This window comes from the organism of the source record quoted next, unplaced genomic scaffold (genome assembly GCF_019419815.1).
Source record: "Pyrus x bretschneideri cultivar Hongxiangsu unplaced genomic scaffold, Pyrus_bretschneideri_v1 Contig27, whole genome shotgun sequence".
In the NCBI taxonomy this organism is placed as follows: domain Eukaryota; kingdom Viridiplantae; phylum Streptophyta; class Magnoliopsida; order Rosales; family Rosaceae; genus Pyrus; species Pyrus x bretschneideri.
The window spans coordinates 137053-151850 of NW_025999579.1; the positions used below are offsets into that span (position 1 = coordinate 137053).

Consider the following 14798-nt stretch of genomic DNA (forward strand, 5'->3'; position numbering starts at 1 on the left):
TAACCTGACTTGACAAAATACACCCCCGTTCTTCGTATGGTGCCAAACAAGTTTATCCAGACATCCAAATTTACTGAGCGGCCTACCCAAAATAATACGAGCTTCATCGCTCACAAAACATCGACCAATTATATCACACGAACGGGCCTATCCGACTAATGCCTGCCTATGCATTCGATCTAATGAGTTGTAATTTGTGCACAAAGTTTCGTGTGTTTTTTTTTTAATTTTTTTTATTTTTTTTAATGAAAGCAAGTTTCGTGTGTTTAAGATTACCAAAAAGTTTTAAAATGATTAAATTTTATTTTTTAAAATTTATAAATTTTCTTGTTTGGCTGACCTTAAAGCACTATAGAACTTGAATACGAAAATTTTAATTTTTGAACTCACTCATAAAAATTTGAAAATGATACTTATTTACATAAAATTTAAACTTGGAAATTGGAGGTTCAAACTTCTAAGTTTTTTTCACGTGAAACTTCTGCATTTCTATGTTTATGAATCCAAACAACGAAATTGGTTTATATCAATTTATAAATTATGCTTCTATCAAAATTCCATGTTTATTTTCTTCATCCAAACATAGTATTACAATCATATATAAAATTACTACAAAGGTTTTACTGACTTATGAAAAAGAAAAAAAATCATTTTCTTTGAACATCCATGGGACTTTGAAAAAAATAAATAAATAATGTGGTAACCAAGTGATTAATAAACTTCAGGGCTGTTAAATTTTTATAAGGGAAATTTTATTTGAATCCATATAACCTCTTTCCACATCAAACTTACTTTCTACACCCTAATTATTTGTAATTAAATTATTAATATCTCTTTAAACCCAAATTTACTACCTAAATTACCCTAACAAACTCAATTCAATATGCAAATTTGTTTCTACACCCATTTAAAATAAAAACCCAAAATCAAAGCATATGTTCTTTTCCCTACAAAGTTGCTCTCGATAAATTCCAATTCCACTAGGATCTTCCAAGTTCATAGCATTACAAAGCAAAAGTGACAGATAGAGTTTCATTGCTGGGATTAGAAAAAATTTCACGGAATATTTTCACTGTTCTTTTAGTTTATTCCTCCCCAACTTCTCTAGCTTGTGTATAACTGTAATGTTCCCGTCCTCATTTAAGTCGTGGCTTTCTTTGTGGCTATCTTCAAACTGCCTAACGAAAGGATTTGACAAACTCAAAGCAGCAACAGCTGCAACTGCGCATGCTAGCACTAAATTATCTCTGAAACTCTTCTTCTTAATCAAGACTTGAATAACAGTGAGCATCCTAGAGTGACAAGGACTCATAGGGTAATGAGCCATGGCCCTCCCTAGAGGTGTCAGTCTTCCATCTTTGTCAAGTGCTTGAAGACTCTTCAAGCAAGGCATCACCATATGGAGGAGGTGGAAGAGGAAAATTGGATACCTGGATGCCCAAAAAGTGGTCATATTGTCTTCTTAATCTTCTCATAATGCTTAATGAACCCAAATTCACAAAAGGTTGCATGATGACAAATATTTGACTATTGAGTGTAGGTTTATTAATAATTTTTAGGTTTATTGTTTATTTATCTTGTACTTAATAGTAATTATACAATAAGATAAAAAAGACCATTCACATTTAAAATTTAAGTTGTGTGTAGAATGAGGTTATTTGGGTTTAAATAAAATTTTTCTTTTTATAATTAATACAAAGAAAATGGTGTCAAAGAAAATGAAAAATTTTAAAAATAAAACAAGGATCTTCTAAACCATTTAGTAAACTATTTTGGAGTTCAACTAAATGTATGAGAGTAAATTAAGTGTCTAGAAAAAAAAGGGGTTTCGGAAACGAAATATAGGTTTGTACATAACCACTCAACACATAAACACAAAACCCGTTCAACCAAAATACACCACAATTCACGATGGTATGAAAAAAGAAAACCACAACAAAATACGCAAAATTTGCATCCTTTAACAGAAAGCAGAAAAGGGCAGAGTAATCCAAATGTTAATTAAAATGTCTCGTTGTCGGTCCAAATCCGCAAGGGAGGAGTAATGAGTGTGTTTTGCGCTTTTTTTCTTTCTTTCTTGTTCAGCACAGAAACCCTCCATCCTTTTACCATTCCTTCATTTCCGATGTGAAAAATTCCAAGTTTCTTCATTAGTGACAGTCAATTAGGAAGCCATGGTTGGTGCTCTGTCTCACGCCTTGCCAAGCATTCCGTCTTCTTGTTGCCTTTGCCGAATCGATAATCACAAGGAAGATCACAAGCTCTGCGTTTGGGGTTTCTCCACCTCCAGAGAAAGAAGCGCCTCTGGAATCGGAATTGTTCGGGTTTACAAGAGGAGCCTCTTGGGTGATAACCTCACCGGGCGCTGGACTCTCAACGCACTCGACACCCACATTGGTGTCGAGACTGCTCCTCGTCACACCACCGTTGAAATCCCCGTCACCTGTTACCAGGTCGCTTCTTTCGTCTTTAATTTGAATGGGCTCTGTGTTTGTCAAATTGTGATTTTTACATGTATTTTCTTTGCGGTTGAGAGAGATCCTGCAATAGCGACATATATACAAGTTAAATGTTGAACATTGCCATCAAGGACCTTCAAATCACTCTGCTATCCTTACGTTAGCCATCCTAGCAGCGTAGCAGCCTGGCAGTGCCATAATCAAGTGTCTGTCTAGTGTTTTAGTGATTAAGAAATTTGTTTCTTGTGTTATGATTTCCCTATTTTCGGAACTTCATTATAGGTCACCATTTACTAAATGCCATACAAATGACTTTGCAGCTTATTGGCGTTCCTGCTAAGGCTGAGAAAGATGAGGTTGTTAAATCAGTGATGGAATTGAAGAGTGCCGAAATTGAAGAAGGCTACACTTTGGATACAGTCCGATCTCGCCTGGTACACACCTGGATTTTTATTCTTTGCTATATTTTTTTTAATTAAGTTGTGCTATGTATTATATAGTTTAATTTCTTTTCTCTTACGCGTTTGTTGCCAGGGTCTCTTAACGGATGTGAGAGATAAGCTTCTTTTTGAACCAGAATACGCTGGCAATATTAAGGAAGAGATCCCACCTAAATCTTCCCTACGAATCCCTTGGGCGTGGTTGCCGGGTGCTCTTTGCCTTCTTCAAGAGGTAAAGCTTTGTCTTTGTGCACTCTTCTTAATTTGTAATATAATGTTGCTTCTTTGTTCCTTTTCTTCCCTTTAAAGAAAAATAAATACTGTTAATCACTGATTTAACTGAAGAGGAATTGAATTCTTTTTTCAGATATTAGTTACCGAACTATGTTGGTGAAACTCCATTTGGCACAGTGCTTTTCATTGTGGATTCTTGTAGATACTTTATTAACTGGAACTGTTTTCTTCTTATTTGTAATTTTGTACAACAACTTTTTGTTTTGGTCTAATTATAAACGAAAAAGGATTTTGTTTTGCAAGACACGGGTGTATGATATTGGATTTCTCCATTATAGGTTGGGGAAATTAAGCTTGTGCAAGATGTTGGCCGCGTGGCTGTTCAGCATCCAGATGCTAAGCAGTATATTCATGATCTTCTTCTTTCTATGGCATTAGCAGAGGTAAGGCATATCAGCAAAGAGGTCAGGATATTGTATCATCCGTTTCTGCATTGTTATGCTTCCCTTTCTCATCTTAGGTGCTTTCTTGAAGTGTGCAACTGCAAAGGTTGGTTTTGAGAAGAACAAGGTGTCCCAAGGATTTGAAGCTCTAGCTCGCGCTCAGTGTCTTCTAAGGAGTAGAAAGTCTCTTGGTAAAATAGCATTGTTGTCTCAGGTAATACTCTCGTCTTCTATTCTGTCAATATTTTGTTATCTGGTTTGTCACTCTGGAATGGGACTCTTGTTTTTGGGTTGCAAAGTAGTGACCAGATATCTACTAATAATCCAAAAGTATAGTGGATCAAATGTTGAGATGGATCATGGACCTGCTGTTTGAAATTTGTAAATTATGACAAATTTCTGTTTGAAAACATTTAACTTTATTCCATGCTTGTACTTGCCCAAAAAGTATACTTGCTTATGCTGCTGTGTAAATCATAAGTTGGTCATGTTTAATAGATAGAAGAATCTTTGGAGGAGCTTGCACCTGCTTGTACATTGGAATTGCTTGGCATGTCTCACTCACCTGAGAATGCGGAAAGAAGACGAGGAGCAATTGCAGCCTTGCGTGAATTGGTCAGGCAGGGACTTGATGTGGAAACTTCATGCCGGGTCCAAGACTGGCCATGCTTCTTGACCCAAGCCCTGAATAGACTAACAGCTTCAGAGATAGTTGATCTTCTTCCATGGGATGACTTAGCTATTACAAGGAAGAACAAGAAATCACTTGAATCACAGAATCAACGGGTTGTAATTGATTTTAATTGTTTCTATGTGGTGTTATTAGCTCATATTGCACTGGGTTTTTCAAGCAAGCAAAAGGAATTGGTAAGTTCATTATTCTCCTAGGTTAGTTGCTTTGAAATAATTAGTTTTGAATGAGAAGGCTGATGGAATGGTTCCCTTCAAATTCTCTTGAGGGTGTTGTTGTCTGTTCCATTTTGTTAATTTCAGTATTTATCATATGGTTGTGCAGATTGAGAAAGCAAAATCTGTATGTGACTGCCTGATTGCATCAGAGGGTGCTGATCTGAAACTTGAGGAAGCTTTTTGCTTGTTCCTTCTTGGTCAGGTACATTTTTCACTTTCCTTCTAGTTTTATGTCCTGCACTGTTTCACAAAGTTCTTTTGGATATCTTGCATAGACTGAATTTGTTTTCCTTTTTCTCCTTTCTGTTTTCTCTACGAAATATTAACTTGGTTTCCAGGGTGATGAGGCTGCCGTTGTTGAAAAGCTTCAGAAGCTGGAGTTGAACTCAAGTTCTGCTGCACGAAATTCAATCGTAGGGAAGGAAGTTAAGGATACTTGTGGTGCAACACAATCATTGGTATATCTCTTATGGGTTGTTGTTGTCTCCCTATTTACACAGCGTATATTGTGATCAATGTGGTCTATTTATGTATCAACTCCTTTTAATTAGTGGCATGCACATCAATGGTCCAAAAAAGCATACACTAGTAACCAGGGGCCACTCTAGCTCTTAATCAATTTTCCTTTACTTTCTCTGTCTCATGTCATTTGTTTCAGGAAAAGTAAAAGCTGTTTTTAGCCTGTGGAATAGATGGTTTATCATGAAAATGCATTGTGTTCTATATTGTGCCATTTCACACTCTACTTATTTCAGTACAAACTTTATGTTTGTTTTCAAGGCCAGTACTTTCTCATGTCGGACTGCCTGCTGAACTTAATCAGGAAATGTGGCTGAAGGATGCTGTCCTTGCTGTGTTTCCAGACTCACGAAATTGCCCTCCATCGTTGGTGAGATTCACAACGATGGATTGATTAAGGATTTTAGTTTTATTTTACCAGACAGTTTATGTATGTGTGTATGTATGTCTTTGCAGGCCAACTTTTTTGGTGGTGACAAGAGAACTCCTCTGAGCAAGAAAAGCAAAGTAGCTCCACAGAATTTGCCTATCATAAGTCAAAGACCAATGTCCGCTACTTTTGTTTCAGAACGGAGAGATTTTGATAAATGTTTTTCCCATATGAACTCTTCTCAATATCTTGGAACAGCTGTTAAGCAGTTGGCTCCAACTGATATGCGAAGTCCCTTGATATTGGGCAAGACTGGCAGTGGAACCAGTGCCATTGCATCATCTGTTCAATTGGAAAGGAATCTTGGCATGGACCGCAGTAAAGTTTGGGATGGTTGGTTTGCGAGAGGAGTTTTGGTTGGAAGGATCACTTTAGTTGGAGTACTGGGGTGCATTGTTTTTGCTACCTTAAGATTAACAGGATTGAAGGGAAATGTGATGAGAAGTGCTTCTAAACAGGCCTCCAGTAAGCGAAATATGCACACAAGTTCTATTGCTTGGACAACAAATCCATCTGCGGATTCTAATCTTGTCCCTGCTTATATCAAGGGGAATGGACTAGCTGGCAGATTTAAGAAGCTTTTGGTGACTTTTATGAAGCCGGTGGGGACCTTCTCAGATGCTGGAAATCGGCAGATTCCGTATTTGTCCTCTTCAACAGCTGTGTTCCGGAGACTTATGTCTATTGAAGAAGCTAAAGACCTTGTGAAGCAATGGCAAGCAATTAAAGCTGAAGCTCTGGGGCCCACTCATGAAGTTCACAGCCTCTCTGAAATCCTTGATGACTCAATGCTTGTTCAGGTGTATTTAAGCTTACTTCCTTTTACATGTTCTTTTCCTTGATGATTCTTGCAAGTTTTACTGCTTTACGGTATGGGTTTGGGTGGTTACGATTGCATGCATGGTTCACAGTGGCAGGCTTTGGCTGATGCTGCAAAAGCAAGGTCTTGTTATTGGAAGTTTGTCTTGCTACAACTGTCTGTCGTACATGCTGAGATTTTATCAGATGAAGTTGGAGGAGAAACCGCAGAGGTTGAGGCTGTCGTAGAGGAAGCGGCTGAACTTGTTAATGAATCTGAGCAAAAGAACCCAAGTTATTACAGGTGAGTTGATTGAAGGGGTTATGATTATTTTTGTGGTTTCTATTACTGTATGTGGTGGGGTGGGGTGGGGGAGGGTGATGATTATCGGGGCTTGTATTTGATTTCTTTTCTGTTGGAGTGATTGCAGCACCTATAAAATTTGGTATGTTCTAAGAAGGCAAGAAGACGGTTCGTGGAGGTTCTGTGAAGGGGAAGTGCAGACACCATCATAACATTGGCCTAGCCTAGTTGCTGCTGTAAGCTTGAACCATCCACGCCGAATAATGCTTTTTTAACTTGGTTCCTTCCTCCTATCTGTATTTTTTCTTTTGGAGGAGAGGTCCCAACTAATTGGAGATGTGGATCTAAATTTAGGGAGTTTTTTTGTTTTTTTTTTTTCCTTCGCAGAAGTATGAAAATGGTTTGTGTTCGATAATTCTTTTAGTTGTGATTATGTTGATACATTGTTTACATGTAGCTGGAATAGAATGAGCATTGCTTTCATCGTCGTGTGTTTGTTGGCTTTTAATATAGGAATTGTTTGAGACGTGTACAAATTATTGTTTAATTATCCAACTCAAAGGACAAGGAAGGAGGATCGAGTTTCCAAATATACCATGCCATCTTGTTATGCTAATTTAGCCGTTTTTCTTATTAAACCTAGACATTACGTAACGGGAGATTTGTTGTGTGCAAGTTTTATGTGGGAAATTTGTTGCGTGCGAGTTTTATGTGGAAGATGTGACGCGTTCGAGGTCCGAATATACTACTAAGTGTCACATGTTTAAGTCAAAACTAACAAGCCATTTAGTACTACTGTTTGATGATATTCCTTTCACTTGGAAGTAAGAGGTTTTAGGCTTGATCTCATGAATGACTAATTCGATATTAAATTAGTTTGTCTATTGTGTAGCTTAGCTGAACTCCTCCCCCTTAGTATAAAAATATCGATATACTAAAAAAGATATAAAAAAAAAGTCAAAACTAACAGACAAATGTCTGCCCCTTAAATAGGAGGTTTAGGAGGTTTAAAGAAAGAACAACCACAAAGCTTTTGAAAAGCAAGCCCGGCCCAGCACAGCCCATGTTAAACCACAGCGCCCCACCCCCACAGCGCAAGAATCTGAGATTAGAGACTATTTCTTTGATCGCGAATCTAAGCTTGAATTGAAGCCTTGAATTGAAGCACAATTCAGACGACTATCAGAGAGAGTTTGAAAGCCAATCACGGTGATGGGTCGTCAAGCCGTAGCCAAGCTGATCGGTTCGATCGCATCGCGCAGAGCATCTCCGTCAACGTCCTTACTTCAGCGCCGCCATTACTCCCCGGCTCCGCCACCGCCCCCCGCTGTTTTCGTTGACAAAAACACTCGCGTCATATGCCAAGGCATCACCGGCAAGAACGGCACTTTCCACACCGAACAAGCCATCGAATATGGCACCAAAATGGTATCTATCACTTGCATTCCCCTCTCACTCTCTCTCCCTTCTCCAAATTGGTCTCTATATGTGCACTCATCTGTTTCCGATTTTCGTTTGCTTTATTGAAAATTCTAGGTTTTTCTCAAACGCATTCATACAGGCCGGGCCTTAGATGTGTATGCAATTTTTCTTGAAATTTCTGCTAGTGATTTACACAAAGCCGAAAGCTTCGAAATCAATTATCAAATTACTGGCGCCACCTGAGATTAGTTTGCTGTTTTACACTTTTGGGATTTTCTTTTGATTCTCGTGTTGCTTTGTTTATGTATTTAGATTCATTTGCTCATGTGCTTAAACTTGTTTGTCTCTTACTAGTGAATATCGAAAGCGAAGTTTCAAATCGGTAAAAATAATTGGGAATTGTGTTCATGTTGACATGTAAACTGGCGATGTGGGTTTCCTAATGCGGCAACGCTAATGCAATATATTAAAGAAAGATAGGAGTGCTTGCAACTAATTGACTAAGTTTAGTTTCAAGGTTAATTTTCTATAACAAGCTTTCTTTCTGAAATATACTATAAAAAAAAACTTAAAGAGTGATCCATTTTATTCTTCCTTTCTTTCTTTCTTTCGTTGATTATATTTGTATACGATTGTGCTGAAACAGGTGGGTGGTGTAACACCGAAGAAGGGTGGGACTGAGCATTTGGGACTTCCTGTTTTCAACTCAGTTGCAGAAGCAAAAGCTGAAACAAAGGCTAACGCCTCAGTCATATATGTCCCCCCACCATTTGCTGCTGCTGCTATTCTTGAGGCAGTGGAAGCAGAGCTGGATCTTGTTGTGTGCATTACAGAGGGGATCCCACAACATGATATGGTAGTGTTAATTTCACCAATATCTTTAAATAGGAAAAATAAGGTCACCATGTTTTTACTTGGGATGATGCGCCAGTAGTCTCATCTTTTGGGACTTGTAAAGAACCCCTAACCATATTTATTGAGTTTATCCTTCATGGACTATCATATGGCTTGGAATACGGACTTCATTGAACTTGATCAGGGCTTGGATAATTATTTTCAGTTCACTAGTTCACTGAAAGCCTAGTTATTAATCTTGAATCTGGTCTTCTGTGATTCGTGCGAGTGTGTTATTGAAGCTAATATTTATGAATTTCAGGTGCGTGTCAAGGCTGCTATTAACAGGCAATCTAAAACTCGGCTCATTGGGCCAAATTGCCCTGGAATTATTAAGCCTGGTGAATGCAAAATCGGAATTATGCCTGGCTACATTCATAAACCTGGGCGTATAGGAATTGTTTCTCGATCTGGTACCTTGACCTATGAAGCAGTGAGTACTAATTTTAATCCAGGGAGACTGGGAGAACTATCCGAATAGCCTCTACAATTTTTACTCTCCAACATACAATTTTCATATTAATTTGGTCCTTTCAGTAGATTGGATACTCTTATTATCATTCAATCTTCAGCTTTTCTTGTTTGATGTTTGGATCTTGTGGGCACCAGTTCTGTTCCTTATAAATCTAACTAATTTTTTTCCTTTTACCCTGCAGGTTTTCCAAACAACTGCTGTTGGCCTTGGACAATCGACCTGTGTTGGTATTGGGGGGGATCCATTTAACGGTACAAACTTTGTTGATTGCATTGACAGATTCCTACAAGATCCTCAAACAGAAGGTTAGGAGTTTGAATTAGTTTTTCTTTTCATGTTGCAGTTGATCAAATTGCAGATTGAATGGAAGGATATGCATCCCTTCATCTGCTCATGTGTATTTGTTTACATTGCATGCATAGGTTCATATTTATGCTATGAGCGTCCATAAAATAATTGATTGTATTCGGACCCACCTGTTTCCCATCTCTGTCTCACAGACACCCATATTGTCTAAGTCAAACAGTTATCCAGCTTTGATGAGGTAAAACAATACTCTGTCAGCGTTAGTTCAGTTTTAAGGTTCAACATTGGAGTATATGTTCGATGTTAAAAATCAGGTCAGTTCACCACTGCTGGAAATTACATCAGTACAATGAGCATAGTGGGCTAGACAACATCCCTGGATTGACATTGACCGACTATAATTTGTCGAGTCAAATAGAAAGTGTTCTTATGCTCCCATTTTTCAACCCTTTTTAGGGGCTTTATGATAAGCGTCATGTTCCAACTACTTTGACTGGATGCTTGTCCATTCTACTATTTTTGGCTGGCTGACATTGTGTATGTTGCTTAAACACTGCGTTAACCAACTTTTTCTTTGATGTAAAGTGTATGTATTCATTTCTTACCTTTGTCATCTGTGAGGATGTTGGTGAAGTATACAATAAAACATATCTTGAAGTAGAGGACAAGTAATTTGAAATTAATTCCAGAATGTGCGTGTTTTAGGCATCATTCTTATAGGAGAGATTGGTGGGACTGCGGAAGAGGATGCTGCTGCATTGATTAAGGTAGGAATCTCACAAATTTTTGCTTGTATACCATAATTCATAGGTTTTTTCTGGTGTCTGAACATCTAAGGACCTGTTGAGCCATACATGATTTTACTGCTCGTAGATTCTCAAAGTTAGCTTCAGTAACAGTAAGTACTGGTGTCTATATTTGTTGTCTGGATATGGGTTGCTCCAACTGATTCTCTGACCAATTAAACAGGAAAGTGGAACTGAGAAGCCTGTTGTTGCATTTATTGCTGGATTAACTGCACCTCCTGGTCGTCGTATGGGTCATGCTGGAGGTAGATAATTCTTACCCTCTCTGTCTCATTGTCTAAGGATGAGTGTGTGGTTTCCGATATGTTATGATTGCTCACATCTGGTTTTGCAGCTATTGTGTCGGGGGGGAAGGGTACCGCACAAGACAAAATCAAGACACTAAGGGAAGCTGATGTTACAGTGGTGGAGTCTCCCGCGAAAATTGGGGTAGCCATGCTTGACGTCTTCAAACAGAGGGGCCTTGTGAATTAGCAGCTTGACAACGGCAGTTCATTTGCAATCACACCTATAATATTCTATGGCAAGATGTCAAAAACAAGATGATTGTCTTCAATTTTTCACTGAATATAACTTAACTGCGGTGGAGCATTTGAATGCTCCGAGATTTCTTCCCCCATTAATTTGGTTTTTGCGATTGTTTTTTCATACATAAGTGATTTGAAGGGAGTCCAGAATATGAATATTGTTGCTGTAGACAGATTATGCTCAGGGAATTCATTTCGTAACTTAAAGGCTGAATGCCGACTGCCGAGCTAACAACAATGTTGTAATGCAACTTTTTACTGTCCAATCAGATTAGAAAAACAAAGAGGACAGAGGGAAGGGTCTTCAATCTAACTTTTATTTGTTCTTTTCTGGTTACAACGTTTGTTTCTTTCCTTGATAATGATTTTTAGATTAGTGCAATTCACACGCTCATTTTTACTTCTTACACACCCCGCTCAATTTTCGATCCTCGGATCGAATGAATTGAAGAAGATTAATGGATGAAATTAACAAGGGTGTATGGGAGTTAAAACTGAGTTTACGGATAGCAATACCCTTTGACTCTCATGATTGTTGACTTTATTAGAGATTGTTATTGGCACTAAATTACTAACACAAACCGATTGTATACCACCACCGATGAACACCAGATAAAAAAATATTTACTGGGCCAAGAGCACCCCCAAGAGTAAAGAAACCCTTCTTTTACTTGTTAGTTTTTTTTTTTTTGGAACATCCATTTTTCTTCTATAATTATGAATGCTTTCTCTTCAATTTTTTTGTGAACAGTGGCAAAATGCATCCGTTTTGTTTGCAAGACCCTATGAGTGTCCAAAGAAAATAATTGTCTTCCTTAAGAAATTACTAAGCCTTTTGCGATAATTTTATGTCTGGATATAAAATGTCTTTTCTGTTAAATAAAATTAATGGGTGCCGAGGAACAAAATTTGAGCATGCAAAGAACCACTCTCATGTGTTTTGGCCAGACCTTACAACCGCATTGGGATGTAAAAAATGGTAGAAGAAACCTCTGATGCATAGATAATGCTTCTAACCACTTTAGAAGCCAACTCCTGGATCGCCAAACTTCTAGTGTTCACGAGTTACTTCGATTTACGCGTGAAAGGACTGTTACCCTACACATGAACCTCAAATGACAAGGCTTCGATAGAAATCTTGTTTTTTTTTTTTTTTTTTTTTTTTTTTTTGGACAAACAACACACAAGGGGGGTGGAAGTGAAATAAGATTCACAATTAACTAGCAATTATATAGTTCAAATTCGCCTTTGACAAGATTTAAACCTAAGACTTCTCACTTATAAGTGAAGAGGAATATTACTAGACCGTAGTACTAAGTAGCAACGAACTTCACCAAGTCTGAGACTTACTCTGGACCACAAGGACGATCTATGCAATTTAGACGAAATACTATGTACAAATCGACCGATCACAAAACAATAAAACATGAATTAGTAGACTGTTGTGAGTAGTAAATAAGATTAAAATGTACACAAGTTCAAGAATGGTTTTATCTGTTCTAGGATTACAAGGCAAGTCTAAACGTTCCCCCAGTTAAACACACAAATTCCACGCTACTCGGGTCTGCAACAGTTCGAATGCCACAAGGCAAACGGGCAAATGTCCATGCCCACGATATCCTACCTTCATTAAGCAGTCGTAGGATCGTTTATCACACCCAAGAAATCGTCCTTTATGGTGCCAATGCAGAACTGCAAAATTTGAGGGAAAAACTAGTATCATAAGCAAACGAACGCTACATTAAATGAAGGACAAAACGATTCTAGCTCGTTTGTATAGAAGTAGCTTCAGCCAGGCTCTAAGAAACTAAATGCGTCAAAAACTGACTATGGCGGGTAACCAGGATCAAACAAGTAGGAAATTCATCAGAATGTAGGGTTGGATCATGATGATCATCCCACCACTCCACATTCAGTATGATTTAGTGTTGAAAATTCAAAATATGACACGGTGACTAATCAAAGGAACATTAAACAGGACCATTCCTAGAAGGCTAGGATGACACTGCTACTTTACGCCTCTAAATCATCCTCACCCTACCCTTTTCGTCCATAACTAAAGCTGAATCACTTGGACAGTACAAGGAAAATGGCAAAACATAAAAGTCACGGAGAGAAGAGTAAACAGATTGAGCATATACAATTTCAGTAGCATCTACTCGGGTTCCAATTATCTTTAATCGCACTTCGCTGTCTTTCTGAATCTTAACCTGCAAAATAACAAGAAATCAATGTTTAACCATATAAATCTAAGCTAAAAGAAACAGCTGAGAATCAATTGAAACTGAAGCATACTGATCCATCTGATGTTGTATAGTTTGGCATATCCCCAGTCTGGAACTCCATGTCATCCGGTATCAACTACAAAACAAGATGAGGAAATTAGCATACACTGTATATGGAAAACATAATGACATGTTAGTTTAACCCATTAACTGAGACAGCAAAAGAAACAAGAACTCTTTAAACTCCAAAAACCAGAAACCTGATCCAAAGAAGTTGAGAAAGTACAAATCTCATAGAATTATTGCTTATGAGAATTATTCCTTTGTGTAAAAGACTAGTAGACCACTACTTATGACACACCCCAACGCCAGTTTCCAATGAGGACCGAACTCGAGGCGTGCTGGCCATCACCGGTTGGGTGACAAAGCCAAAATACAACATACATAGATTATGTTTTAAAGAAAGATACAAGATTGACTAACTTAAAAGTATATCATTCTTTAGACTGACATTTGATTTAAAAAGTTGAGTAGAACTTGTTATTTAGAAGGAAGGGGGGAAATGGACGGCAAAGGTAAAAGAATACCATAGCAACAATACAACCCAAGTCCTTGCAAAAGTTTACAACTTTGTACAAGGCAAAAAATTATATTATGGAAAACAAAGTTTTCTAACAAGATATGGATAATGTTTATCACTGCTCCGAGTAATCAAAGGGGGAAGAGATGCTTACGTGGTTCGAAACAAAGATTTGAACAGGACCAGCCTCAGCAAAGAATCCCATCTATAAAATTTGGAGATGACATTACATTTTCTGCAGTTAGTATTATACAGAATACAAGAGCTTGCAAATGCAAAGTAAGAACACTGATGATAAAACGTTAATAGGTGAAAGAGGAAAAGCATACCTTGTTGACCATGGTAACAACAGCTTCTAAGATCTCTCCTTTGAATGGTCTGAAAACAACACACTGGTACTTGATGGGGAATGAGACGAAGCCTGTCCCATCACGAATCATCCCTTTCCCAATGTTTTCTATGCCCGTAATTGCAACCACAAATCCATGTTGACCACTGCACAAAGAGTATTCATATCAACTACTAGATCCATCCCAACCCGTGATGGCCAATCTGCCATATATGTGGTTTGAAAGACACTAAGTAAAGCACTTGAATGTCAATATTGAATTGGATAGGAGAAAGAATGCGGTAAAGGATCGACAAGAAGCAACTTTTGGTTTGTTTTCGTGTTCTGACGTGTATTGCATAACCCAACAGCATAAAGCAAATTATACAAGAAAAAATAAAGCCGAAGAGAGAGAGAGAGAGAGAGAGAGAGAGAGAGGACAACCTGCAAGTGCCTTCGACATCTTTCATGAGCTTGGAAACGAGATTTTCACGGAGATTGCGGCCAAAGTGGCGAGGATGAAGCTGCATGTTCCTCTCCAGCACTATATGGAAGAACATCTTTCCTTCTCCCTGAATCTCTCAATTCTGATTAACGAGTTAGAAATCGAGAATTCGATGTTTGCCCTAACCTCTCCAACTTGGAACTTCTTACTTCGTCTCTCCAGAGAGATAATCTTTCCCTCGCTAATCGCTATAG

General features: G+C 38.1%; 3 protein-coding genes across 3 annotated transcripts; 2 read left to right on the forward strand and 1 right to left on the reverse strand.

The window, feature by feature from the left end:
- The first annotated feature begins 1891 nt into the window (after positions 1 to 1891).
- Positions 1892 to 7019, forward strand: LOC125478915 (plastid division protein CDP1, chloroplastic-like). The gene is made up of 12 exons (XM_048587746.1): positions 1892 to 2453; positions 2780 to 2893; positions 2994 to 3131; positions 3472 to 3576; positions 3668 to 3790; positions 4075 to 4443; positions 4592 to 4687; positions 4824 to 4943; positions 5309 to 5374; positions 5461 to 6234; positions 6346 to 6536; positions 6664 to 7019. Exons 1-12 carry the CDS (start codon positions 2175 to 2177, stop codon positions 6746 to 6748), a joined length of 2460 nt encoding a protein of 819 aa, XP_048443703.1. The 5' UTR covers positions 1892 to 2174; the 3' UTR covers positions 6749 to 7019.
- Positions 7020 to 7707: 688 nt separating this feature from the next.
- LOC125478919 (succinate--CoA ligase [ADP-forming] subunit alpha-2, mitochondrial-like) lies at positions 7708 to 11180 on the forward strand. Its single transcript, XM_048587751.1, has 7 exons — positions 7708 to 7964; positions 8605 to 8814; positions 9115 to 9285; positions 9509 to 9632; positions 10339 to 10400; positions 10603 to 10684; positions 10774 to 11180. Exons 1-7 carry the CDS (start codon positions 7749 to 7751, stop codon positions 10911 to 10913), a joined length of 1005 nt encoding a protein of 334 aa, XP_048443708.1. The 5' UTR covers positions 7708 to 7748; the 3' UTR covers positions 10914 to 11180.
- Positions 11181 to 12373: 1193 nt separating this feature from the next.
- Positions 12374 to 14796, reverse strand: LOC125478920 (DNA-directed RNA polymerase II subunit RPB7). Its single transcript, XM_048587752.1, has 6 exons — positions 14544 to 14796; positions 14101 to 14266; positions 13926 to 13976; positions 13262 to 13327; positions 13108 to 13176; positions 12374 to 12658 (listed from the first exon to the last, which is right to left on the reverse strand). Exons 1-6 carry the CDS (start codon positions 14657 to 14659, stop codon positions 12596 to 12598), a joined length of 531 nt encoding a protein of 176 aa, XP_048443709.1. The 5' UTR covers positions 14660 to 14796; the 3' UTR covers positions 12374 to 12595.
- Positions 14797 to 14798: the final 2 nt, after the last annotated feature.